This window comes from Hippopotamus amphibius, chromosome 9 (genome assembly GCF_030028045.1).
Source record: "Hippopotamus amphibius kiboko isolate mHipAmp2 chromosome 9, mHipAmp2.hap2, whole genome shotgun sequence".
Lineage (NCBI taxonomy): Eukaryota > Metazoa > Chordata > Mammalia > Artiodactyla > Hippopotamidae > Hippopotamus > Hippopotamus amphibius.
Window position 1 is genome coordinate 123,850,077 of NC_080194.1, and position 27,870 is coordinate 123,877,946.

Genomic DNA, 27,870 nt, shown 5'->3' on the forward strand with positions numbered 1-27,870 from the left:
GAGAATCGGCTGAACTTAACTGGTCAGACCAAAGTAGGGACCATTTGGGGGGCGGAGTCAGTACCACCCACACAATGGGATAGGGCGGAATTTTTTTAGAGGACAACTACCTTGAATATCCCTTGTAGTAACACGTGGTACCTAACTAAAACCATTGTCCCGTGGATAAGTGAGATCCCGTGTAAGATGCTTAACACAGTGCCCAGCACATAGTAAACCCTGGGGAAATAGTTATTATTTTCTCATTTGTGTTTAGAAAGTGCTTTTAAAGTTTGAATGGATGTAGCTGCCCTTCTCTCCACCGCACAACAAAATGAATCAGCGATACACATACAGATATCACCTCCCTTTTAGACTTCCTTCCATTTAGGTTAGGACAGTGCATTAGATAGAGTTCCCTGGGCTATACAGTATGTTCCCATAAGTTGCTTATTTTATACATAGTATCAATAATGTATATGTGTTAATCCCAGTCTCCCAGTTCCACCCACCCCACTCCTTTCCCCCTTGGTATCCATACATTTGTTCTCTATCTGTCTCTACTTCTGCTTTGCAAATAAGGTCATCTACACCATTTTTCTAGATTCCACATATATGCGTTATTATATGATATTTGTTTTTCTCTTTCTGACTTACTTCACTCTGTGACACCCTAGATCCATCCATGTCTGTACAAATGACCCAATTTCATTCCTCTTTATGGCTAATATTCCTTTGTATATATGTACCACATCTTTCTTTATCCATTCCCCTGCTGATGGACATTTAGGTTGCTTGATTTTAGACTGTTTTAATTTGTGATAATGTTTATTCTCTTGGATGTGCATTAAATCCTTTTAGGGTTGATCATTTTAACCTTCCAATTCCATCCTTTGACTATGTTATTATTGTAAGTTATTTACAATAGCAAAGAATAAATCTCTCCTTTAAAGGCAAAGAATAAATCTCTCCTTTAAAGTTAACAGTAGATGTGCTCAACACGAGTCCCTTAGTAACAAAATGTGAGTTAGGTTTTGTGTTGTAGATCCTCCTCCAACTTGAGGGCAACTGACCCCCGCCCATTCACACGGCGACAGCCCTTAATTGCCTTTCTGCGGAGCCTGGACTCTTGGCTGCCGGCCGACGTCGGGCGCTGGGCGGGGTGGCGCTGCCCTTCAGCCGCTGTTGGGCCCCCCATCACGCTTCCCTGACTCGACACCCCGCTGGGCGCCCGGGATAGGAAAGCGCCAGCCCCAAACACAAATGAAGGGAGTGTTGGCCGGGAACTGGAGTGTCTGCGCGGAGGCGCTAAGCTGCGCGGAAGGCGCTAAGCTCAGTCGGAAGAACCCAAGCCGGCCGGCTGTGAACCGTACCGCGCCCCCGGCGTCTACGCCCGCCAGGCTCCGGGCCGTTCAGGGTGCGGCAAGCTGTCTCGGCCCCTCCACCCGCTCTCAGCCTCGCCCGCCACTAGCAGGCGCGCCCCCAGGCCCACCCGCGATGTCCCAGCCTCTCCTGTATCCGGCTTCGCGCGAGCCCTGCCCGCTCCTAAGATGGCGGCGTCAGCGTCGAGAGGTGGCGCCCCACGTGGGGGCCAGTGGCCAATGGGCTTCGGCCTGAGCTGCCGGCCCGGAGCGGGAGGCGGAAGTGCCTCGGGCCGCCGCCTCCGTCCCGGCTGCGGACCCTGCCGGTTACATAACTGGTTGCGGGCTCCGCGCGGCCTCACTTCCTGGCTCCCAGCGAAGCGAGGATGCACTGAGCCCCACAAAACCGTCCGCTGCCGCCGGCTCCCGCCCGAGGTGAGATGCCCCAGGCTCGGGCCTGCGGTGGGGCGCCGGGCCCGGCAGGGGGCCGGTCGTGGGAAGCAGGGGAGCAGCTCCTGCGCGGGGCGGGAGCGCAGTTGGGGGGCCTGCCGGGGTGCTGGGGGCCCGAGGCGGCCCTGCGGGGGCGCGGGACGGCCCGTCAGTTCGGGGGAGGCGGGGGCGCGGCCCACGCCAGTCGGAGCCCAGACCTCTCCGCGGGAAATCGGGGCAGCCACAGAGCTCGCGCTTCCCGGAGTAAGGAGGGGACTGCGGCCCCAGGCTCCAGGGGTGCCGAGCGGCGCGATTCCGACCCTTTTGCCTGGGACGCCTCCGTGCGAGGCCCCAGGAGGAGTTCGTGGGGGAAATTTGGCACCAGACGGCAGCCTGCCCCTCATTGCCCGCCGGGTATCACAGGAGGTGCAGGGTCCGTCCTCTTCACAGTTCAGCGATTCGCCGCCGCCTCGCCCGGCCCTACCTCTGCTTCGGTACTTGTTGCATGGATTGTAGTTATTTGCCGGCTTCTTTGCTCTCCCGTGAACTTCTGAAAGCCTGGGACTCTTTCTTGGTCGTCTCCACATCTTACTCCTTCAGCTGTACATCTTGGTTAAGACGACTAAATTCCTTACGTTTCGGGTAGTTTACAGATTGGCCACGCAGAGCCCTACACTGCCCCTGACCTCCTCTGCCCAATCGGGCACTTCCCAAGGAATAGAGGGAATCTATAGCTTCTGTGGTTTGTTCCCTGGGAAGATTTTCAGGAAGGCTGAGCGCCTTCCCTGGACCCCTGACAGCAAAGATCAGTGTGCCCAGCGGGTGACGGAGCCCAGGGCCTGGAGTTTGAAGCAAGAGTTACTCTGCAATAAACGTGGACACGGGCTGCTTCATTGGTGTTTTCATTCTGTCAAATCCTTGAGCCATGCCGTTTTCTTACTCATTTGTCCTGAAGGGAAACGTAACAGCCCCACAGGGTAGTTCCTTGTGGTACCTAGAGTGGTTGTTAATCAGAGAGTCAGAACTGGAAAGAACATTGCTAGTTGCAGGTATTTTACCGGAGCATGGAAGGCAGAAAACTTCTAGTTAATGCTTAACTGACTGAACCGTGAAAGTCACTGGAACTCCAGATGGTCTATAGAAATACCACATTCCAAGTAGCACTTTGTGATGTACAGATAAGTGTTAGAAGTTCTTTGGCTGGTAGTACTGGCTTTCGAGGCTGAGAGATGGGTAGTCTTGAACAACATTGAATTGAAAGGGGCTGGAGCAAAACAAATACTCTCTTCTTACAAAAATCCCTGAATTGCTTTAAGCTCGATTAGAGAGGAAGGGATTCCAGGCCAGAGGAAACTCAACGGTGGCTGAAATATAAATGCTGGTCATTTAACAAACGGACAAGCCAGTTATGGCTGTGCACATAGGTCTTCATCTCCCCTGTTCTAGAATTTTGTACGTCAGAATTAAAGTGCAGATTGGCCCTTTGAGAAAGCAGTGTACATGATCTCCTTCTCCTTTGGGCCACAGTTTGCTGGAGTTCCCTCTCACTGAGCTTAAAGATATGCTGGGTTTCTATGGAGAGGGTTAAAACCTGTAAGTAACCAAGTCAAGGCATGGTGTGGTGTTCACAGGCCAGAATAAAAAATACAGGCACTTTTCTAAAAGGTCTGTGTGTGTCCTGTCTTTAGCCTCTCCCTGTTGTAACTTTACAGTGACTTTGTCACCATGTTTATATTAACTGCACCCACTCTCAGACTTCAGATATGACTTGTTGAGGTTGCTTGGCAAGTTGGCCTCTGCCTGGGATGGAAGGAAGTTCCTGGGTATTAGGAGACTTGAGAGATAAAAGACACTTACACTAGGACTGAGAAGGGTGGTGCTGTCATTGTTCACCAGGTGCTCTGCCCTGCAGACTGTCCCAGCCTCAGTGAACCTGCTAGCAGCAGTTTGTCTTCTGGCAGCCCGAGGTATGTTTAGACCAGGTGGACACAGCATCCTTACCTGGCAGCAGCCCCGGGGAAAACAGTGTAGAGAATAATCCTCAGAGCTCTGAGTTTGGGGCAGTGCATATCTTTGCTCTGTGAAAATGCTCCAGGGGTCTCTCCTTGGTGGTGACAGCTCTCCTACCCAAATAGCAAGCTGGCTGTTTGTCATGCCACGTCTTCTTTTACATGGTGGCTCCTGCATCTCTACATCTTACCTCCAACACCTCCTCCCCTGGCATCTCTTTCTGGAAGGAATCCACAAAGTCCTCATGGCTTTTCCACCTCAGTTTCTCATTTGCAGAAAGCAAGATTGGGATATAGACTCTGCATCGAAGCTGGTCCTGCTTCTGTCCGTGGGCAGTGCTTTCAAGTAAAATGCTGATGTGCAAAATGATGCTGGAACTCCCAGGTCTCATTCTGGCAAAGTCCAAATGTTGAATTTCATTCAACAAATATTTCTAAGTGTCTTTGATAACTCCGGGATCAGGCCTCCTTCCCTAAATATCATTTTTTTTAGCGTGACCTCTGATAGAGGCTGGCTGGCAGGCAAGGTTGCTTTATCTGAAGGCCAGATATCTTACACTGCTGATTAAAGAGAAATATGTGTTTTAAAACCCAGTGAGCACATATGTAGTAGGCTTGACATTCTGCTCTGAACCGAAGGTGTTTGCTCAGTGCTTGTGGAGTGATAGGAGGGGAATCTCAACAGGGAGCCAGGGCTTTCTGCAGGAAGAGGTTTGGGTCTGCGTCAACAGTGGAACCAGTGCTCCATCGAGTGTCCCCCTGCAGAGGCTGGCAGACACACGACAGTCACCCCAAGGTGTCCACAACACCGAGCCTGGATGGTCAGGTGGAGGGGGACTAACTGCGCATGAGGGCCAGTCCCTAGTCCCATCCTGTGGGCATCTTAGACTCCCTGTCTCTTCACCTGAGGCCAACTTCCTGCTCAGGCAGGGCCCACGTTGCAGGGAGGGGCGCAACACTCCTAATATTGATGGTGAGAACCACCTAGGAGTGTGACAGCATAGAGACTTTAAAATGTCTCTTCAAATTAATAGTCTCTTAGTGCCAGCGTTTAAGCCCTATACCCTTGGAATAGCATGGCATTGTGCACTGATGCCAAAATTAAACGTTCTAAAGTTCTAAGAAGATGCACAATTGTAAAGAAGCAAAGAGCAGCTGATTGTGGAAAGGGACACAGAACAAATGTTTATTCCCTTTGCTTCCACAGGGAGATCAAAGGAATGTATTTTGTCACCTTTTACAGACCATGTTAAAACAAGAAATTCTTTCAGTTCTATTCCTGTTGTTAAAAAGCAAATTGTATTCCTCTTTTTTGTTTCCTGCATTCCTGAAATAGGGCAGCAAAGTATTTGGGCAGCAAACTAGTGAAATTTGAGCCCATCTTAAAAATAACTGAGAAGAAAGCAATTTCATTTTATAAAATAGTCTTTGGGTAATTGTCCCTTAGCTACTGATAATGATTTTTATCTGGACAGTGTTGATGCAACAATATTTCCATGGTTTCTGTCGAATTCATGGGAGTGCTGTTTGCTACTTTTTAAAAATTTGTTTCTTTTTAAAAGATGATTCCTTCTGACTAGTTGTAAACTATTCAGGAGGTTTTGCTGGTCAGATATTTGCTGTTCTTTCTACTCTTAGTTTCAAATTACAATATTGCTTCTCCTCCAGCCTCCCATTTTTAACTTTTTTGTTGAAATATACATACAGAAAAGTACTCTGCTTGACCAGTGTTCATGGCATTAATGTACCTGTGCAACCACCACCTCAGAAGACCCCCCTGGGCCCCTTACCAAGCAAGCCCTCTTCTATTTAAAAAGCTTACTTTCTTGTAGGAAACCCAAGAAACTATTAACCATCATTTTATTGGAGATGGGTTGAGGAGGGGATTTTGAGTTTTTGCTTCATATTGTGTATTGATTCCTATTTTACCATGAACATGCTTAATAGTAAAACAAAGTTTTAAATAGCATTTAACAAAAGGGGAATGTTCCTTTTAAACCTTTTTTTAAAATTTTTAAATTTTAAAAAATTTTCTTTCTATTGATCGCACAGGAACTCTTTAAAATATTTTCACAAGTCTGTTCGGCATCATCCACAACTGCCTCTTCTTTGCTTCATTACAAGTGTGGGTCTGTGTTTAGAATGTTTATTTCTGGCATCAGTGCACAAATGCCGAGCTATTCTAAGGGTCTGGGGCTTAAATGCTGGCACTTAGAGTCTATTTTGGAGCAAAATGGGTAACCATTCTACTGATAATTTGAAGAGATGTGAAATTCCGAAGTTGTTACTAATTAAAAACATTATTTTAATATAAAAATGTGTTCATAATTTTCACATATCACTTGGAAGTCTACTTTTTTCTGATTAAAACAAACAAACAAGCTCATTTTTTTGTTTTTATTTATTTATTTATTGGCTGTATTGGGTCTTCGTTGCTGCACACGGACTTTCTCTAGTTGCAGCGAGCGGGGCCTACTCTTCATTGTGGTGCTCGGGCTCCTCATTGTGGTGGCTTCTCTTGTTGAGGAGCACAGGCTCTAGGCGTGTGGGCTTCAGTAGTTGTGGCACACAGGCTCAATAGTTGTGGGGCACAGGCTTAGTTGCTCTGCGGCATGTGGGGTCTTCCTGGAGCAAGGATCGAACCTGTGTCCCCTGCATTGACAGGTGGATTCTTTTTTTTTTTTTTTTAACTTTTTATTTGTTTATTTTTTACAGTAAACTGCATATATTTAGAGTGTACAATCTGGTATCCCAGTCTCCCAATTCGTTCCCCCCCCCAACCCTCCCCGCTTTCCCCTTTGGTGTCCATATGTTTGTTCTCTACACCTGTGTCTCTATTTCTGCCTTGCAAACCGATTGATTTGTACCATTTTTCTATAGTCCACATATATGTGTTAATATACAGTATCTGTTTTTCTCTTTCTGACTCACTTCACTCTGTATGACAGTCTCTAGGTCCATCCATGTCTCTAAAAACGTCCCAGTTTCCTTGCTTTTTACAGCTGAGTAATATTCTATTGTATATATGTACCACATCTTTTTTATCCATTCATCTGTTGATGGACATTTAGGTTGCTTCCATGTCCTGGCTATTGTAAATAACACTGCAATGAACATTGGAGTGCATGTGTCTTTTTGAATTATGGTGTTCTCTGGGTATATGCCCAGTAGTGGGATTGCTGGGTCATATGGTAGTTCTATTTTTAGTTTTGAAAGGACCCTCCATACTGTTTTCCATAGTGGCTGTATCAATTTACATTCCCACCAGCAATGCAAGAGTGTTCCCTTTTCTCCACACCCTCTCCATCATTTACTGTTTGTAGATTTTCTGATGATGCCCATTCTGACTGGTGTGAGGTGATACCTCATTGTAGTTTTGATTTGCATTTCTCTAAGAATTAGTGATGTTGAGCAGCTTTTCATGTGCCTCTTGGCCATCCGTATGTCTTCTTTGGGGAAATGCCTATTTAGATCTTCTGCCCATTTTTTGATTGGGTTGTTTGTTTTTTTGATATTGAGCTGCATGAACTGTTTATATATTTTGGAGATTAATCCTTTGTCTGTTGATTCATTTGCAAATATTTCCTCCCATTCTGAGGGTTGTCTTTTCATCTTGCTTATAGTTTCCTTTGCTGTGCAGAAGCTTTGAAGTTTCATTAGGTCCCACTTCTTTATTTTTGTTTTTATTTCCATTATTCTAGGGGGTGTATCAAAAAAGATCTTGCTGTTATTTACGTCGAAGAGTGTTCTTCCTATGTTTTCCTCCAGGAGTTTTATAGTGTCTGGCCTTACATTTAGGTCTTTAATCCATTTTGAGTTTATTTTTGTGTATGGTGTTAGGAAGTGTTCTAATTTCATTCTTTTCCATGTAGCTGTCCAATTTTCCCAGCACCACTTACTGAAGAGGCTGCCTTTTCTCCATTGTATATCCTTGGCTCCTTTGTCATAGATTAATTGACCATAGTTTATCTCTGGGCTTTCTATCCTGTTCCATTGATCTATATTTCTGTTTTTGTGCCAGTACCATACTGTCTTGATCACTGTAGCCTTATGGTATAGCCTGAAGTCAGGAAGCCTGATTCCCCCAACTCCGTCTTTCCTTCTCAAGATTGTTTTGGCTATTTGGGGTCTTATGCATTTCCATACAAATCGTAAAATTTCTTGTTCTAGTTTTGTGGAAAATTGCCATTGGTAATTTGATGGGGATTGCATTGAATCTGTAAATTGCTTTCGGTAGTATAGTCATTTTCACAATGTTGATTCTTGCAATCGAAGAACATGGTTTGTCCCTCCATCCATTTGTGTCATCTTTGATTTCTTTCATGAGTGTCTTATAGTTTTCCGAGTACAGGTCTTTTACCTCCTTGGTTAGGTTTATTCCTAGGTATTTTATTCTTTCTGTTGCAATGGTAAACGGGATTGTTTCCTTAATTTCTCTTTCTGATCTTTCATTGTTGGTGTATAGAAATGCAAGAGATTTCTGTGTGTTCATTTTGTATCCTGCAACTTTACCAAATTCATTGATGACCTCAAGTAGTTTTCTGGTGACATCTTTAGGATTGTCTATGTATAGTATCATGTCATCTGCAAACAGTGACAGTTTTCCTTCTTCTTTTCCAATTTGGATTCCTTTGATTTCTTTTTCTTCTCTGATTGCTGTGGCAAGGACTTCCAAAACTATGTTGAATAGTAGTGGTGAGAGTGGACATCATTGTCTTGTTCCTGACCTTAGAGGGAATGCTTCCAGTTTTTCACCATTGAGAATGATGTTTGCTGTGGGTTTGTCATATATGGCCTTTATTATGTTGAGGTAGGTTCCCTGTATGCCCACCTTCTGGAGAGTTTTTATCATAAATGGGTGTTGAATTTTGTCAAAAGCTTTTTCTGCATCTACTGCGATGATCATGTGGTTTTTATCCTTCAGTTTGTTAATGTGGTGTATCACATTGATTGCTTTGTGTATATTGAAGAATCCTTGTATTCCAGGGATAAACCCCACTTGATCATGGTGGATGATCCTTTTAATGTGTTGTTGGATTCTTTTGGCTAGTATTTTGTTGAGGATTTTTGCATCTAAATTCATCAGTGATATTGGTCTGTAGTTTTCTTTTTTTGTAGTATCTTTGTCTGGTTTTGGTATCTGGGTGATGGTGGCTTCATAAAATGAGTTTGGGAGTGTTCCTTCTTCTGCAATTTTTTGGAAGAGTTTGAGAAGGATGGGTGTTAGCTCTCCTCTAAATGTTTGATAAAATTCACCTGTGAATCCATTTGGTCCTGGACTTTTGTTTGTTGGGAGATTTTTGTTGTTGTTGTTGTTGTTGTTGTTGGGAAATTTTTAATCACAGTTTCAATTTCATTACTCATGATTGGTCTGTTCATATTTTCTATTTCTTCCTGATTCAGTCTTGGAAGGTTATACTTTTCTAAGAATCTTGACAGGTGGATTCTTAACCACTGAGCCACCCTAGAAGTCCCAAGCTCATTGTTTTTAAAAAAAAAAGAAAAGAGTTCAAATGATACAGAAGTGAGAGATATAAAACACAGATATCTGCCTTAATTCCAGAGGCAAATGCTGACAGGAGGTTAAATTACTTTTTAAAAACAATTTTTGTTATAAAAGTTAACCTCATGATCAAGTATTAATTTATACTGAATTTGACCCACTTTCACATTTAATATCTATTGGCTTCTGAAGGATCTTAAATGCAAACCCAGAGAAGCAGAGATTAAAATCAAACATAAAACAACAAAACCCAGCAGAATAAGATGGAAAACGTGCAGAAAGGCTGGTAGGGGTGGGGAGCGGGTTTGCTGAAGGGGCAGCGGTGAGGGGCAGGCAGAGTTTCTGAAGCCCAATGCCCCCGTTGCCATGCTTTTCCCTTTTCCCTGCCAAACTGAGCAGCCAGGGGTGCATTTCACCCACTGCCCCGGGCAGTGCTGGGAGTGCCTGCAGCTGCCCACGTTCTCTGTGGAAGAACCCACTTGCTCTCAGTTGGGTTGGAGCCCTCAACAGGATCCAGTCTTGGGTGTTGGTCAAGGATGTGTATTTAATTTTTACCTAGTTTTATTTTTTGGCTGCACCCCGTGGCATGCGGAACTTCTGTGACCAGGGATCGAAACCAGGCCCCCTGCAGCAGAAGCGCAGAGTGGTAACCATGGGACCACCAGGGAAGTCCAAGGATGTGTATTTAATCCATACATTTTACTACCATTAAGTACATGCATTTACCACAACAACCCCCCAATCTAGTATTTACAGGTGGTTTTGTTGTTGTTTGTTTTGTTTTTCAACCAACCTGGTTGAGCCACTCCCTCAGTCTGAACTGGGAATCAACATTCTGGGCAACCCTGTCCAGCGTGACCAAAATCCCCCATGGAAAGGCCACGGGGCAGCAGCGCCTCTTGCGCAGCCGTCCTGGTAGCCCCCCCAGCCTAGGCCCGGATGTCCCCGCTTTGCATTCAGACCACGTCCCTGGGCGTGAGCGTGTGGGTTAGCAGCAGAGGCGCAGCTGCACCTCGTTTCTGTTCCAGGAAGAGGAGACTTGCCCAGAGCTTTCAGGTGAGGGGACCTCGGTGTCTGCTCTTGGCTCTACATCTCTAGCCCCCAGTTCAGTGGCCCTTTTTCTCCCAGGTCACATTCTTGTCTCTTTTCTTCCTCTTTTTCCTTGTTTGTCCCCAAACCTGGACTGCTGTTCCCCAGTTCTGACCAAGTAGCGTCACAAAAGGTGAATGTTCCTTTGGCTGCCTGCCCACATCCAGTCCTCCGTCCGCTTGAAAACTGGCTGCCTGTCGACTGCTGGGATGCTGGTCCTCAGAACAACCATGGGATTCTGCCTCTGGAAGGGGTGTGGGGGGTCGCAGGTGGCATACGTGCACCGTGGCCCGAGGACAGGCCCTCCGCATCTGGTCATTTTACCATGGACATGAGGTTAAAAAAAAAACAAACGGTAAAACAAAATAAGATCTGTCGCATCTCGGGACACAGTGTAAAGTTAAAGGGCAGAGCCCTGAAACGCAGGATGCCCTTGCCTGCACGGCGCCCTTGTCTCTGCCTTGTCATCCTCAAGAATCTAGTGACAGCCTGACTTCCAAGTGCAGGTCCCCCAAGTTCACCGGCCCCTGGCAGAGAACTTGGCACCTGGCAGTCGTGGCCGTCTTTTGAGTGAGGGTTTACGTCTCACTGCCTGGCAGGTGTTTTACACATGTACTATGAGGACTTCCATCTCCACTTTACAGCCCTCCCTGTGGCTCAGGGCCTGCACACAGCAGGCAGAGCTAGACAGTGAGTTTGAACCCAGATCTGTGAGGCCTCGAAGCCTTGCCTTCGCCCTGGACTCTGCTGCCTCCTGCTTCACGGGCCTGCTGAGAAGCATTGTGAATCATTGGTCCTCTTGTTTGTTGGTGGGGAGGACACAATCTGACTATATGATGCACATGGGACGTTGCAGGCCTCAATATTTCACCTCCCAGAACACTTGACTCAAGAAAAACATCTTGGACTTCCCTGGTGGCGCAGCGGTTAAGAATCCGCCTACCAGTGCAGGGGACATGGGTTCAATCCCTGATCTAAGATCCCACATGCCGAGGAGCAGCTAAGCCTGTGTGCCACAACTACTAAGCCTGTGCTCTAGAGCCTGCGAGCCACAACTACTGAGCCTGTGCTCTAGAGCCTGTGAGCCACAACTGATGAGCACATGTGCCACAACTACTGAAGCCTTCACGCCTAGAACCCATGCTCCGCAACAAAGCAATGAGCAGTCCACGCTCCACAAGAAAGAGTAGCCCATGCTCGCCGCAACTAGAGAAAGTCTGCTCGCAGCAACAGACCCAACACAGCTGATAAATTAATTAATTAGTTAATTATAAAAAAAAAGAAAGAAAAAGAAAAACATCTTGACTGATACAAGGAGGTGGATTCGCTGCCCTTCCTGTGGCTGAGGGAGGAGAGCATCCCTTCCCACAGTTGTGTCGCCCCCCACCCCTCTCCCGCCCAGCCTGGTGGACAGCACTTTTCCCGTTCACTCATGTGCTGTTTGCCTCGGAATTCCTCAAGCAAAAGAAGCAGTTTCGGAGAGAGTGCAGGAAAACACACACTTCCCCTGTCCCCAGTAGCTCCCCCAATAACCAGAAATGTCCAACTATGCCCTTTGCTGTGACCCCAATACCTAGAGCAGGGCCTGGGTTTTCAGTACCATTTTGGTAAATAAATGACTGAGTGGATTCTCAGTGTGAAATGAGGGGAAGTGATAGAACATTTGGCCCAAAGGAGAGCATGGGCTGGCCCCGAGGCTGCTCCCAGACCACCTGTTGCTGTCTTATTTTTAAACGAAGGGGTAATTCACATGCGGCTGAGTGCTCAGGTGTGAAGCGTGCAGATGCATACTGTTGATGACCCCAAAAGACACGCAGAACATCACTGCCGGCCCAGCGGGTCACCTCTTGCCCCCTCTCAGTGTCGTCTGTCCCCACAACCACATTTTCATTTCTGTCATCAGGCTTCTTTAGCCTGTTTTAGAATTTCATACAAGTGGAATCCTCCACTGTTACCAGTTCCTGTTTGAAGGGATGTGTCTTAAATTGTGTGTGAGGAATACGTGGACTCCCCTCAGGGCACGATGTGTTGTAAGAGGTGGGTTGTATAAGGGAGACTCTTTGGAACGGGAGTGCTGGGTGTCTGTTTCTTGTTGCCTGTAAATGATTCATGTTCCTCCTACTCTGAGGCCTTGGAAGGAGCCCAGGCTGCAGTGGAGACAGCTTGCCCCTCCACCCCCCCACCCCCACCCCAAGGCAGCTGCTCATTTGAACAGACAGGCTGTGCTGAGCACTCACTGTTTCCCTCCCTTGCCGCTCCAGCCCTTTAGCCCGTGTTACCGGTGCGCAGGGCGGTGCCCTTTGTCCACTGGCTGGTTTTTCCTTTTTTTGTGCTATCCATCTTGAAGGCAAAGAGCATGGAGTCCATTGTTGAGTTCTTCAAGCAGTTAAGCCTGGCACCTGCAGAATCTCCTATTCCCAAGGGCACGGCAGTGTTTCATTCTTGTGCTGTGGCCGAGCATGTGCTGATCTTCCCTGTGCTTCACTTGAGAAGAAGCCTGGAGTGCTGGGGACAGACCAGGGCATTGCTCTGTCATGGGGTGAAGGGAGCTGAGGTCTCAGGAACGGGATCGATGGAGATGTGAGCTATAGGGAGTTCGAGGAGGTGACCCCTGAGGCAGGCTGCTGTGTTGCAGGGGGGAGGCTGTCAGCGCATTGTCACCATGTGCTGGAGCACAGGCCAGACCAAAGGGGAGCTGGGACAGGAGTAAAGCAAGAAGGGGGTGGCAGCAAGTGCAGCAGTGCGGGCAGGTCCGTTGAAGGGAGAGAAGGTGGTGGGAGGCTTGTCCAGGAGAGGGTGCGCAGAGCACATCGGAGGGCATTTGTGCAAAAGAAAAGATTGAGAATGTTGGAGAAAGGGGTGGTTGGGCCAGAAAGGGAGGAGATGTGGAGCTGGGCCGGGGACTGGGGTGCCCCCTTGGAAGTGGCCACCTCCTTTATCTTCCCAGCGACAAACAGGAGAGCTGAAGCATGCAGTGGGACAGAGATGTCCCCATGAACAGCAGAGCTGTGATTAACTCTGGGTCATGGTGACTCCGGCATCTCTGCAGGGTTGAGGAGCACATGGAAGGCACAGCGTCCGGAGCACAAGTGGAGGGTGGCCTAGCCTCAGCAAAGAGAAAGGAACTTTTTGAACCAATGGGAGTAAAAGAAGAGAAGGCAGGGAGGGTTCTAGGGGCAATGGAGGGTGCGATGTGGTCATGGCTGGTCTGACCACTGGAAGTCTACTGAGGGCAAGGGTGGAGTCCAGAGCACTTCTCAAGCCATTAAGAGGATGGGGCCAGTTTTTAAAAGTTAAATATGGCTTGTCTGGGACTGAGAAGCAGTGCCTTTGAAGGAAGGAGAGGCCCTGTGGACCTGGAGCATCAGGACACAGTCTGCAAAGGGGGGTGGTCTCCAGAAAACAGGGTTGTTTATGGCTTTCTTCATTGGTTGGGAGTGGAGTGCCCCGTGGGCACCGCCATGGTGCCAGGAAACCCCTCCAGAAACTGGAACAATCCCATTCCAAACCCCCAGGTTCTGAATCCCCAGCACTTGGCAGTGGAAGGGGGGTGGAAGATGCTCCTGGGATGTTGGATTTCACTCTGTCCCTCTGGCTGAGCACGTGGAGGCATTCAAGAAGTGTGGCTGGGGAGGGGACGCCTAGGTGATCAGGCACTTACCCCTCCAGCCACCGTGTGGACTTCAGTACAGGGACCCGAGAGGTCATTTTAGCTCAGAAGGAAGATGAGGCTTGCAGACAGCCTGCAAGGACGAGGTTTGGGGAAGGAGCAAGGACAGACTGAGAGGTGAGCGGGCAGGCCCTTCATTGTCTTGGAGAATCGGGTTTCTGTCCCTCCTGAAATTTCTCCACTCACCGACCCCTAAAGGCCAAGGACCAGACATATACCCAGGAAACCCAGGGAGAACTCTCCCTGTGGGCCTGAACTGTCCCTTCTCCCATACAGCACGTCCCTGCTGTTCTAGCATCGGCATGTCTGTGTCTCTGTGGGGAAACTGAAAGGTGGCCTGTGTGTCTTCGGTACCCGTCCCTCAGCACCCCAGGCCTTGGGACAGAGGGCTGACTCGGGGGCTCTGCTCTGGCTTCACCTGCTGGCCTCTGTTCTCCAGTGAGTCTTCAGAATCCTTGTCCCCTGAGCCCTTAGGGTGGCCCATAGTTGTAGGAGATCAGTTCTGGGTGGACAGGCGGGGTCCCCACGGGAGTCAGGTACTCTCCCCCAGCCATGGGCCGGCCACACTAGCCTCCCACCTGCACCGCCACCGTCTTGACCTCACCCTCCCTGGCACCATCCCTTTCTCTCTGGCACATGGGCGCCATATTCTCCATTTCCCGAGCCTTCCTGCCCCGTCTCCACTCCCGCCAGTTGGGCTGGGACAGATTAGGCACTATAATATGCTGCATTTCCCGTTGGTTAAATGTGACATGTTTCTATTTTTAAATCAAGGCATCTAAAGAACTGGCCTTTGAAAACACGGAAATACTTCTAATAGGGATGTGAGGATCCACAAATAGCTGTGTATCTCAGAGCCCAGTGTTCTTCTTGAAAGTTGAACAGGGAACAAATCCTGCCCCTTTGTTCAAGAGAATTATGGTGAGGATACTAGGGGGAAAATGTGTAAATCCCAGGACATAAGAGATGCTCCTTTATTATGAGTCTCTTACTTTGCTGTCAAGCCTCAATTTTTAAAATGTTTTAAAATCAACTTTATTGAAGTTTAATATACATACAACAAAACAAACCCACTGAATTTAACGCGTGTGTGCATATGTGTTTGTGTGTGTAACCACCACCATCAAGATACAGAACATTTCTGTCCCGTTGGGAAGTGCCCACCTCAGCCTCTTTGCAGTCAGCCCCCTGCCGCAGGTACCACAGGTCAAAGCCTTGCTTGCTGGCACTTCTTGTGGCTCCACCTCCTGGGGTGGAGAGACTGGTGAGAGAGAGCTGATGTGTCCTGTCCCGCAGCTCCTTCCCACATGGGAGCTCAGAGCACATTTGCTGTTGGTTGAGAGAACAGTAGGGCACAGCCAGTAAGACACCTGGAACTCTGCCAGGTGTGTTGAGGGCAGCAGGCATGTCACCCCATTTCCTGGTCTGGCTTGAGCCCGTCAAACCCCAGACGAACCACCTGGAGCCGGTTTTCCAGGAAAGAGGACAATGTGGAGTTTCCTGGCATAGGTCAAGCATTGGAGCTGAAAGTTGATTTGAAATTCATCAGGTAATTTGTGCTTTGTGTTGACTTCTCAGACAGGTCAAATCTGAACGTGATCTTTCCTTTCTAAAAATCACCAAGCAACTTACCCTGTGAAAACCGGTGGACAACACAGATTGAGCCTTGGTAACTTTCTTTGGTCACTTCTTACACACTCCAAAGCCAAAGACAGATTTTTTTTTCTTTGAATATGAAATGTTAAAATTAGCCCAAATCTGGAGTAAGCTACCAGATCAGCCCTGGTGGGCTGGCGGCTCTTCCTCATCTCTGTGAGTCTGTGCCTCCCGCCAGCCTCCCTGACCTTCAGCCTCATCTTCCCCAGAGCACCCCCATCCCGCACCGTAGCAGGCCTGGCTCAGAGGTGAGGCTGGGGGAGGTGGGATGTGGGCCAGCTGCACTGCAGGGGCCCCTCTGCGGGCACCAGCGTGAGCCTCTACAGTTTGACTTGCAGGCTGGAAAGTTCTGGAATCTACTGTGACTTCCTTTGAAAAGAATAGTTTTTATCCATTTAACCAAAGAATCATTTACTCTCAGGATTGGGGCTGGTTTTTGTTTTCTTTTTAACAGTTTTATTAAGGTATAATTCACTTTCCATATAATTCACCCAAAGTGAGTTCAGTGTTTTCAGTGTATTCACAGAGCTGTGCAGCCATCACCACGTTCAGTATCAGAACATTTTCACCACTCCCAGAAGAAACCTACACCCTTAGCCATCACCCTCCAAGCCTCCAACCCCCCTGCCAAGCGTAGGCAACCATCAATCTGCCTTCTGTCCCTATGGATTTGCGTTTTCTGGACGTTTCGTGGAAGTGGGATCGTAGGATGCAGCGTGTGGCCTGTTCTGTCCCATGTCTCTCACTCAGCTTCGTGTTTGCTGTGTTCATCCACATCGTAGCGCGTGCCAGTACTAAATATCCACTGCGTGGCTGCACACATTGTACTGGTTCATGTATCTGTTGACGGACATTTGGGTTGCTTCCATGTTGGGGCTGTTTTTGGTGAGCTCCTACTCACACTCCTTTGCTCCATTTAGAGCAGAGACTGTGCTCTCACCAGGGCATTGAGCAGAATTTGTAAAGGGCATCCTGTTTGGCCGCTCGGATTAGGCAGGTGGTAATACACTGAGGCTTGTCCCCCAGGATTTTCCCTAAAGGCAGTAGCCACAGGCAGAGCGGGGCGCTTGTCTCAGGAGCCTTCTCTGGAAAGACTGCAATGATGGCCAGGCCCCGGCCTCGGATGGTGCAGGGTTGTCAACTGTCCCAAAGGCTCAAGGTTTCAACAGGGGCTTCCTGCGTTGCCTACCTCTTGGCCCTGAGGGAAAGTGAAAGGGTGCCACCTAAACTGGCCCTGTGGTTAAGACCTAGCCCCTTGGGCAGCTTCAGGCACGGCTTCTAAAGCGGCGCCCTTGTCCTCAGGTGTCTACGCTGTCGCTCTAAAACCGCGGTGGAGTTTGAGGGTTGGTTAACGCGGGTCCCAAGCTCTGTTCCCGCCCCCATAATGCACTGCACCAGGTGCCTAACCCTCCAGGCTCCCCGTGTGCGGTCGGTGGGCAGCAGCTGGGGCCTGCAGGGAGCGCACTGTGCTCTTCCCAGCAAGGAATGTGCAGAGGTGGGGTGGCCACCGCAGGGACGCCTCATGTGGGACAGCAGAGGCGCCTCCATCAGTCACCTGGGGAAGCCTCCATCCACACCAGAAACTCAGCCCATGGAGAAGTCTGGCGGGTTGGTGGTTAATTTTAATTAGGAACATGTTCAAACACCCACCCGGTGTACCTGTCGTCCAGTTCAGCGGTTGTGAACATTTTGCTACTTTCACTTCAGCTAAATTCAGCTCCAGAACATTCTGCACTTCGCCCCGTGTGTCCCGTGTGCATTTCTTCAGGAATATGGGTGTTTCCTATACAACCACACTGCTGTTTTCATGCCAACAAGATTAACAGCACCTCCGTGGGTGCTTTTGGAGGTTTTTTGTGGAATCTTTCCCTTCGTGGGGGAGAGAGGGTCCCGTGCACAGTGGGTTGTGCAGAAACCTTGTGGGAAGCAGCACTTTGTCATGGCAGGTGTCATGTGCTAGGCCTCGTCCTGTTCCTGGACCCTGCAGTCCAGGATGACTGTGAAGCTGCGTCCTGGCCGTGACCACCAGGATGTGTTCTGGACAGAGATGACTCATAAAACTCAGGAGTTGCCATTTTTGGTCGACAGTCCGTTTCCCAAGAGGTGGCCGGCCTGAGGTCACGCTCACCAGAGTGTCCTGAGCACCGTTGTGGGGGCTGCGGGGATGGGGGACTGAGCAGTGGACCAGCTGAGCTGTTCGTGAGAGGTGGAGCTGGATAACATCTTGGTTTGTGGAAGTGTGTCTCAGCAAAAGGCAAAACAGGAGACGTGGGAGGGTCAGATTTGCCAGGTCTGGGAGGATTTTTTGTTGTTTGGCAGGTGTTTGGATTTTGTTTTGTTTTTGGAGCCAAGGACTCAGCCCAGCAGCTGTGGCTGCCCTTTCTCCACAGGCCTCTCACGTTCACTTCTGTGATGGCCTGGCCCCTGGTCCTGTCATCGGAAAGCAAGGACATGGACACTATCTCTGCCCTGCCTGGGTCAGCTCTCAGAGGTCCGCTCTGAGTGACGAGTCTTCTCAAGGAGGGTGCCTGTCTGGATCCACCAGGCCTCAGGCAGGAGCTCACCAGCTTCTTGTCCTGATGAGCTTCCCTTCGCGCTGCCAGAGGGTCAGAGGAGGGGCCCCCCCGGCAGACCCCACGCAGGCAGTGTATGCAGTACGCGGGTTCTAACCGAAAACCCAGAGGAGGAGGAGAGCAGGTCCCCTCTTGTCTCAGCTCTCAAGCGATGGGATGTGTCAAGGTGGTGTGGTCCCCGCCCGTCGGGGTCTGGTGAGAGCTGGAAAGACAGAACCTGGTGTGGTCACAGAGCCACGGAGCTCCTGCAGTACCTCCTCTGCTCCTCTGCTTCAAGGTCACCCCTGTCACCATGGTGTTTCCAGCCCTGTGGACCTGGCCTGTAAAGCCCCTGCCCCGATGGTCCCCGTCAGGCTGGCTGGTGCCGTGAAGGGGAAGGTGGATGGCGGTGGACCTGTCATTACCCAGCCTACCCTTGGCCAGCCCTCGAAGGAGCGCTTCTTGCCGGGTGGAGCCTATCCGGTTGTGTCCAGGGCTCAGAGACGGAGCAGCTGCCCTGCTGGCCCTGTGGTCAAGCCTCAGGGTGGATTCGGCCCCTGGCAGGTGGCAGGTTAGAACATGGCCTTCGCCGGGACCCTTATGGAAATGCCTGTGTCTCATGGGAACCAGGCAGGAACAAGGTCAGGGCACCAGGAGGACGCTGCACTTGGACTCCCTTTGACCTTTGGCCACCGCCTGGACTCTCATGGTGCCCACTCACAGACCTGTGGTTTCTCGAGTCAGTTTAGGTAACTTCAGGCTCCCCCCACCCCAACCCCAAGGTTTATTATGAAAAATTTCAAATATGTAGAAAAATTGAATGTGTGAACAGTAAGTTCCTATTTTTTATCAACCTGCCACTTAAACCCAACAGCTTACACATTTTGTCACATTTGCTTCCTAAGCAGTTGAAAAATTTTTGAACTATTTAGTTTTAGACCTCATGATCCCTCGTCCCATAGTATTTCAGCAGTGCGGCTCCTAAGACCCTGTACATAAGCACTATATCCTCCACATCTAAGACAGTTAATTACAATTTCATAACAATTTCGTAATAAACTTGTCATCTACTGTCCGGCCCATATTTAAGTTTCTCGAAAATGTTGTTTGACTTTTTAGTTTTCCCAGGAAGAGTTTACACGTTACGCTTGGTTGTAGGTCTCTTTGTCTCTTGTAGTCTACCTTTTTTTTTTTTTTTTTAATTACATTGACTTTTTGAAGCGACCAGGCCAGTTGTCTTGCAGAATGCCAGCAGTTCCGTGTGTGTCAGGTGTCATGGTGCCCGGGTGCTGGGTGGTATCTGCAGTTGTGAAGTTAGGCCTAGAGGCTCAGTTGGTTTCAGGCCCAGCATTTTAGGCTGGAACCCTGAGGGCTTTGTGTATTTCACAGGAGGCACCAGGAGGCTGGCCTCCATCCCTGGGGGACGTGGGATTGCAGAATCTCAGGGGTACAAGGTTAGGCTTTTCTTTGGCAATCGCTAAGTCCTGGGGATGCAGGTGCTTTGTCAGAGCCCACACATGGCCTTCTTGCCTGGACTGAATGTAGCTTCCTGATTTAGTCATTGCAAATTGTGGCCACTGACTTGAACTTTTGGCATGTCCCAAAGTCTTTCTCTGCAAACGAGTCTTCATCTTCTGGATAGGGGAGGAGAAATGGCCCACCTGGCAAGTGCCGCTCTAAATCCAGCAGGTCCCTGGGGCCCCCCAGCCCAGGCCTGGGGCTGCTGAGCCCTGGGTCTCCTGTTGGCAGCCACTGGCCCAGGCCAGGAGGAGTCGGGCTGGCGGGGCCGTCTGCCTCCCCAGTGGAGAAACAACAGGTGTGAAGGAGATGTGAGACCTGTCGGGGAGAAGCGAGGCTCGTGTGGGCGCTCAGTGGGCAGCATAGAGGGGCCAAGAGGAGAGAGCACACAGATCAGAGGCGGGCTGCCCTTTGCGGGGCTCAGGAGCATCCCGTGTGAGCGGTGAGGGGCCTCTGGGTCCACCTCCTCCCAGGCCTTCCCGAGCCTCGGTTCCTGCCCTGCAGAGTGGGGATGCCTATGACGCCTGGCGCAGGGAGTGTTGGGAGGAAGAAACGCTCCATCCGGGGGTGGGGATGTTATGAGCTTTCCTGTCTTGCCTGCCTCACAGGTTATGTGAGGAGGAGGAGGAGGTGGCCAGGGGGTGTGGCCGCCCTCCTGATGCTTCCCTCCCTGCAGGTGTGAATGACAGAGGTGGTGCCATCCAGCGCCCTCAGTGAGGTCAGCCTGCGCCTCCTCTGCCACGATGACATAGACACCGTGAAGCACCTGTGTGGCGACTGGTTCCCCATCGAGTAAGTCAAGCGGTGTCCCCAGCTTCGGCATGGGGGTGGGGGGTGGGGCAGTGTGCACAGAGCCGCGGGTGCTGAAGCTGGGAGACTTGCTGTGAAGGTGCTGTGGTGGCCCGGAGTGACCTCACCTGTTGGGGCCCTGGGCCCTGCTCCCTGACTGCCACTGGGCTCTTTGCACCTCACCATGTTCCTTATGCAAAGAGATTGCCAAAAGGGCTTTCGCTAAGAATCTTTAGTTACAAAGATGTTAAATGCCGTGCTACTTATAATATTCGGAAAATCGAGAAGCAACTTAAGTGTCTTAATAGAAAGGAATTGGTTAGCTACCTCGGAGTATGTGCATGCAAAAGTACAATATTATTCAGACAGGAAAAAAAAAAAATCTGTCCTAGAGTTATGTACGTTGACAAGGAGAAAGTAAGTGAAAAAAGCAGACTAGGAACCAGTACGTACCACAATCCCTCCTTTATTTAAAAGCACATGCGAGATAAAAGCTTAGGAGGATACGTGCCTCATAGCAAATGTTTTCCGTAGTTCGGGTGGGTGGATGATGAGCATCTATAGGTTTGTCTGGTTTTGCTTGTCTCTGTTTCCTACATTTTTATGTACTATGCACATGAGCTTTTGTAGTGAGAAAAATAGTGCAAACTTTAAAAAATTTTAAATAAATAAGATCCTGCCGATCATCACATTTCCGTGAGTCTTAGCCTAAGAAGTGTTTAACCCGCTGCCAGCAGGAAGGGAGGGAGGGGGCGCCCCTTACGTCCCTGATGGGAGTGTGAATTGTCACCTTCTGGGGCCATGGGCTAGCGGTGGTCAACCCAGCAGTCCCACCACCAGAAAGTAATCCTGTAAGTCCGTGGTTAGACCCTGCTGAGGGTGACCTAGGTGGGTAGAGCCTCTCCTTGGAGCTTCCTGGGCCTGAGGCCTCAGGTTCCAAAGATGGTGGAGAGAACCGCAGTCCCATCGGGCCATGTGATGGCAGCTCCTCTCTTGGCTGCCACGCCAGCCCGGCACTGCTGGGGTCAGAAAGCAAGAGTGTGAAGAGGACCATAAGAGGAGCCTGGATGATGCTCAGGTTCTGTGGAACCTTCTGATGGGTGGGTGGTGGCCTCTACGGAGCAGACCCGAGCAGAGCATCTCTCTGTGTTGTCAGAATGGTCCAAGACCCTCCTCCAGCTCTTAGTCTCATGAAAGGCATCCCAGGCTAACCCGCTGTGTCCATTAGGAAACAAACCCACACACCCTCCTGACCGAGTCTCCTTGGCTGTGGCTGAGTCTGCCTTTTCATCACTGCATAACTGTTCTGTTCCCTGCTCCCCTTGGACAGCTCTTGGTGAGCAGCCCCAGCGGCCCTGGACACACCTTGCCCTTGAGGGGCACACCTGTCCCCAAAACTCAAATGCTACTCAGCAGTGAACTTGGCTCTCCCCACACTGATTCCCCCAGTCTTGAAAACGTCTCACAGAATTCTTGGAAATCACCCAAGTGTCCGTGGGCTGCCGGGGTCATTGATCTGTCCCTCCAGGCACTGCTCTTGTGGGGACAGTGTCATCTCTCGCAGGTACAGTGTCATCAGAGGTTTTTCCCCTCTTGTCTCTGTGTCTCAAGTAAGACAGTTTTCCCCATCAAATTCCCAGTCCCGTCTGGACAGATGATGCTTTCAGAAGACGATACTCTTGAGGATGATACACTTTGGTGGAGACTGAGTGATGGGCAGACCCCTTGTCAACCGTGAGTGGTGGACAGAGCAGCCTAGGTTCCTCTGTGGTTCCGCTCTCTGAAATACGACGAGGGTTGGACTTGACATCTGGCCGGTTCACCTGAGTTTGTCTCCTTTTCAGGTACCCAGACTCATGGTATCGTGATATCACCTCCAACAAGAAGTTCTTTTCCCTCGCCGCAACCTACAGGGGTGCCATTGTGGGAATGATTGTAGCTGAAATAAAAAGTAGGACCAAGATACACAAGGAGGTGAGCATGTGTAGTGATGACTCAGCAGTCTGCACCTCTGGACAGGCCTGTGGGGCCTCGTGACAGAGTCAGGCTGCCTGCTCTGTGGCCCTTTCTTTTGGGAGCCCAGATGGTGTGTGAGACCTGTACCCGGTTGGTTTCTTCCTGTGTGTCCGTGACACAGTCGTAGCTACATAAGTAACACGACCTGACCACAGGCTTCACAACCACTGCTGTTCTGTAGTAGGGAGGCGGGTAAATGACACACTGGCCCTTCTGTGGTCTTCGAGTCAGAAGATCAGGAGGTATGCTTGCCTCCCTGACCCTGAAGGCAAGTCTGCTTGTGTCCAGGTTAACTGTGGCATGGGGGTGGGGGCGGGGAGCAGAGAGCCGACCTATGCCCCGCAGGTGGGAGCCGCTCAGTGAGCAGTGGATGGACACAAAGGCTGAGCTGCCAGGTGTCCTTCTCAGTGGGGGAGAGAAAACCATACACACGGCAGATCCTTCTTGTCCTTTGTACGGCGGAAGAACATAAGAACCCCGTGCTGGTCGGATTCATGACTCTCCTGGCCCAGAATTCCATCTCCGGAACCAAGAGACCCATGTGGGGTGGCGTGTCACTCCGCCTGGCCTGGGCAGCAGAGGGTGGTGGGGGGGCCATACCCCTCCCCACCTCCCTCTTTTCTCTGAGACCACCTGGGGTGGTGTAGGATCCGTTAGTTAAAACTTTCGCGCTCTGTCAGGCTGTCCAGGCTCTTGGCGTGTGGACTGTCACGTGCCAAGGCTGCTGAGCGGTTCCCTCTTCCCACCACGACTACACTCGTCGGGCATTGCTGACCCTCTGTCTGGTCTATTACCCACCCCAAGAGAAGCGGCTTTTTTCGTGTGCTCTTGTATCAGCAGTTTTTTGCAGAAGGACCCACACCTTCTTGCTTCCATGGGGGTGGGGGTGACCCTCCATTGTCCTCTATTCTGTCCCCTCATCCCAGTGTCCCCCAAGGTGTTATGACTGGGAAGTTGGGAAGTGAGCCGTGTCCTGCAGTGGGACCGGGGCCTCCACTGCTGACCTGGTTGTTTCTGACTTTCTCTTCAGGACGGAGATATTCTAGCCTCCAGCTTCTCCGTTGACACACAGGTTGCGTACATCCTAAGCCTGGGAGTAGTGAAGGAGTTCAGGAAGCACGGCATAGGTAAGGGCAGCGGAGCTCATAAACCTCCCACCACTCGCCCCCCATGCCCTGATGATTCTCTCTCATAAATACCCCTCAGTCACTTCCTCTATCCCTGTCCCTCTGTCTGGGCCAAACCTTCATCCTTCCTCCCTTCCCAACAAGACCCCTAGCCCCACCTACCCCGTTGGCCTTCAGCCCGTCCTCTTTCCACACATCACCAGGTTTTTCTGCCATGGCCTTCTTCCCAAATATGACAAGATCAGATTAATAACTGCTCCTGAATGTCCTCATTAGGGAATAGGCAGCTCTTTTCATCCTGCAAGGTAGTCTTGATTAAAAGTAGAAAACTTGGGACTTCCCTCATGGTCCAGAGGCTAGGACTCAGCGCTCCCAGTGCAGGGGGCCCAGGTTCGATCCCTGGTTCAGGGAACTGGATCCCACATGCATATCGCAACTAAGAGTACGCATGCTGCAACTAAGAAGTCTGCATACTGCAACTAAGACCCAGTGCAGCCTAAAAAAATACATACGTACATACATACAAATAGGTAGGTAGGTAGGTATGTAGGTAGGTAGATAGGTAGGTAGGTAGGTAGATAGATAGATAGATAGATAGATAGATAGATAGATAGATAGATAGATAGATAGATAGAAAGAAAGAAAACATAATTGAAGAAACAGTGCCAGCCACCATTTATCGGGTGCCGTTCCGCCCACATGACTCCAAATTCCCATCCCACTCGGCCACACAGCTAGCGAGCGGCAGAGTCTTCATTTGTAACCCAAACCTGTCCATTTCACGTTTTTCTGGGCTCAGGTTTACACTTCGTGGTCTAAAAAGATGAGTGAGTCTCTGCTGTGGGTCTAGCCCCTGGGAGGGAACTAGCAGGCTGGCATCCATGGTCCCAGCCACCCGAGGGCCTCAGCTGACAAGCCCCATCGGGCCGTAGGATGTTAGGAACTTCGACAGTGGGTGGTTTTGCAAGGTCAGATCGGTCTTTAATCCGTTGGCAGAGAGATCTGTAGAGACCTCTGCAGAGATGACCTCCTTGTCTGCCTAATGCTTCCTTCCCTCCTACCCTGTGCCTCTTCCTCTGCAGGTTCCCTATTACTTGAGAGTTTAAAGGATCACATATCAACCACTGCCCAGGACCACTGCAAAGCCATCTACCTGCACGTCCTCACTACCAACAATACGGCGATAAACTTCTACGAAAACAGAGACTTTAAGCAGCATCACTATCTCCCCTATTACTACTCCATCCGAGGAGTCCTCAAAGATGGCTTCACCTACGTCCTCTACATCAACGGCGGCCACCCACCCTGGACCATCTTATATCCTTTCTCTTTCGGGGGTGAGGGATCGTGGCCCGTGTGCCAGCTAGAGCTGTGGTCGCCTTCATGTGGTATCCTCGAGGCCAAGCTCACGGGACCAGATGTTGTGGGTGGGTGTGACCAGCACGTCTTGGGAAATGATGATCTGGGCGTGGACACTGGGAAAGCAGATGCGCTCTGGCTCTCGGTGCTCGCTGGACGTCAGCCTGGTGTGAGGGGAGGGTGTTCAGCTTCCTGGCCCAAGAGCCATCCCTCTTTCAAGTATGGATTGGGAGCCTCCTGTTCCAGGGGCACAGGGGAAACAACAGTGAACAAAACAGACAGAAGCGGCTGCTCTCACAGGGCTCTGTGCTGGAGGGGAGAAAACAAGCAATGAGGTGAAAAGAATTGTTTGCTGTTTTTGAACACTTGGGTTCAAACCTTCTTTACCAGGTGCGTGACCCAGAGGTGTGTCCCTGCCCTGCTCCCACCTCTTTAACTCTCTCTGGCTCTTGACAGGTTCTGTGGAAGCCAAGAGACTTCGTAATAGTCTTAGGGTGTGGCCCCCAAAATCCTGTTTGTGTATGTGAGAGAGGGAAGTTAGATGAATGAGTCCAGGATTTATCCATTTCACAGGGAAATAAATGGGAAAGACAAGGGTGGCTCAAAAGCCTGCAGGCCTAGCTCACATGAAGATGGGTCTCTGTGGGCGTCCATGGGGTCAGGACTGTTGACCCCTCCTCTCACAGGGAAAGGGCCCTGCCACTCTGAGGACTGAGCATATGGGGAGAACCAGGAACACTTGCTCTGCCAAGACCCCTCCCCTAGCACCCAGTCCTGTCCAGCCTTCGTCTGGATGTCCAGGTGCCTGGAGCCTCATCCAGAAGGTTCCCTGTACCCAGGCTCTGCCCTGCATTATTTTGCACAGCAGAGCCTTCTCCATCTGATGAGGCTTTCCAGCCCTGCAGAGGCTGAGCGGGCTCTTGGTCTCCTGCAAGAGTGGCATGCGATCTGTACGTTAGCCCCCTCGGTTGCCATGCTAACAGTGCCACCCCTGGGCGGGCAGGCAAGCTAGTCAGAATCTTCCTTAATGGAGCCGCACGGACTATATCCAGCACCTGGGCTCTGCGCTAGCAAACCTGAGCCCCTGCTCCATCCCGCACAGGATCTACCGCCAGGCTCACAGCCTGCTCTGCAGCTTCCTGCCATGGTCAAGCATCTCCACCAAGGGTGGCATCGAGTACAGCCGGACCATGTGATGCCATCCGGGCAGCCTCTGCCGGGCCCCACCCCTCGGCACCCTGTGGACACTGCCTTCCTGGCCATCTGACTTCTGCTGTCCTCTGCAGAGGAGCTGGCAGCCTTCTGCCAGGCCCGTCGGCCTGCCCCAGCTGCAGGCCCGGTGCTACGCGGGCTCGGAAGCAGAGCGTTGCGGGGCACGCCCGGTCTCCCCCAGGTACACCAGAGCGGGGGTGTGGAAAGGGGAGCAGAGCCCAGTGGGATGATGGTCAGGGAAATGGAGGGCCTGGCACTTTCAGCACAGAAAACAGGAGGCCCTGGATGGGCATCTGCTGCACAGGGTGCTGGGAAGCAGGGCCCGGGGCTGAGATGCTTCCTGACTATCTCAGAAACTTCAAGAGGGAGAGCAGAGCCCTTGAGCCCTGGCCAGAGCGTCATCTTTTCACTTCCTGAACTACTTTTTAAAAAATTATGCATTTACATGGTTCAAAAATTGAAAAGGTACCAAAGGATGAAGCCCCTTCTACCCTTGTCCCCAGACACTCAGGCTCCCCTTCCCAGGGCCATTGGTGCCATTGTGTCTCCAGCAGTGCTTCACTGTTGACGGTGGCTTTAACACCAGCAGCATCGCCCGCTCACACTCGAGCTCTGAGCAGCCTTGCCCTGCGGTGGGCAGCTAGATGAGGTCTCTGTGTGGACGTAGGCACTTCTGAGCGCCATGGGGAGCTGGTCTCCCAGACCTCAGGGAATGGAAGAGCTGGAAGGGGTCGTGGGGATGCCAGGGTCCACCCCTTGTGCATGGACACGACCCAAAGCAGACTGTGACATGAGCCGAGCCCACATGGCAGGGCTCCGTGGCCTCCTGGATTGGCATCCCTGTTGGTGCCATGATTTGTGCTGGGACCGAGCGGAGTTAGTGGTCACTGGAAGGGACTCTGGACCTGGAGGAGGGCTCAAGCTTCAGGAGTGCTCGGGGCCCAGCTTCAGGCTCCTAGGCAGGCCCTGGTTGGGGGTGTGGGGGGCAGAGCATTTCTGCCAAGGCCTTCAGCCCTGCTCCCCCCTTGTCTATCCCACAGGTTGCTACAGGCCTCCTTTCCGCTCCGGAAACTCACTTCCACTGAGCCCTGGCTGGGCCCCGCTGCGTGTGTGCACCGCCCCCACGTGGGGCTGGGGTAGCAGCGTTCACTGTGGTCTGTTTCTTCTGCTGCCTCGGGAACAAGGGCGTGGGAAGGGGCTTCCTTCCCTGCGCCCCTCACTGGCCTCTTCCCCTCCGCTGCCTGTTCCTTCCAGCTCCTTCCTCCAAAGTCAGAATAAACTTCTGGGAGGGAGGAACCCAAGTGTTATGGACAGACTTGACCCTAAAGACACAGGAGCCTCAGAACAATGAGGGGTCGAAATAACGGGCAGGCCAGCCCCTCGTCCAGAACCAGCCCTCAGAAGACCCCGGGGTCAGGGAGGAGCCCAGTCTCTCCACCTGGGGCTGGCGCTCGCTGGGCACAGCTGAGGAGGCTTCTTCCCCACACACGGAGCTCTGGGGCTTCGCTCCCCACTGGGGCAGGCAGATGCCCACATCGCCGCTGGGAGGCTCAGCCCTCCCACGGCCTCCTCGTGCAGGCGGGTGGCTTCATTCTGTCCTG

The 27,870-nt window shown here is 50.9% G+C and overlaps 1 protein-coding gene across 3 annotated transcripts; it reads left to right on the plus strand.

Annotated features, from left to right (window-relative positions):
- Positions 1-1,612: 1,612 nt before the first annotated feature.
- NAA60 (N-alpha-acetyltransferase 60, NatF catalytic subunit) lies at positions 1,613-26,293 on the plus strand. 3 transcript variants are annotated; one of them, XR_009055336.1, is made up of 6 exons: positions 1,613-1,775; positions 20,443-20,558; positions 22,400-22,529; positions 23,602-23,698; positions 24,781-25,447; positions 26,160-26,292. XR_009055336.1 is itself a non-coding variant. In XM_057747308.1 (6 exons), the coding sequence occupies exons 2-5, from the start codon at positions 20,449-20,451 to the stop codon at positions 25,389-25,391; spliced, it is 948 nt and encodes a 315-aa protein (XP_057603291.1). In that variant the 5' UTR covers positions 1,613-1,775; positions 20,443-20,448; the 3' UTR covers position 25,392; positions 26,160-26,293. The 3 variants fall into 3 exon arrangements, 2 of the variants coding, with proteins under 2 accessions (XP_057603291.1, XP_057603292.1); XM_057747308.1 differs by having other exon boundaries at positions 24,781-25,392; positions 26,160-26,293; XM_057747309.1 differs by having other exon boundaries at positions 24,781-25,015; positions 26,097-26,253.
- Positions 26,294-27,870: the final 1,577 nt, after the last annotated feature.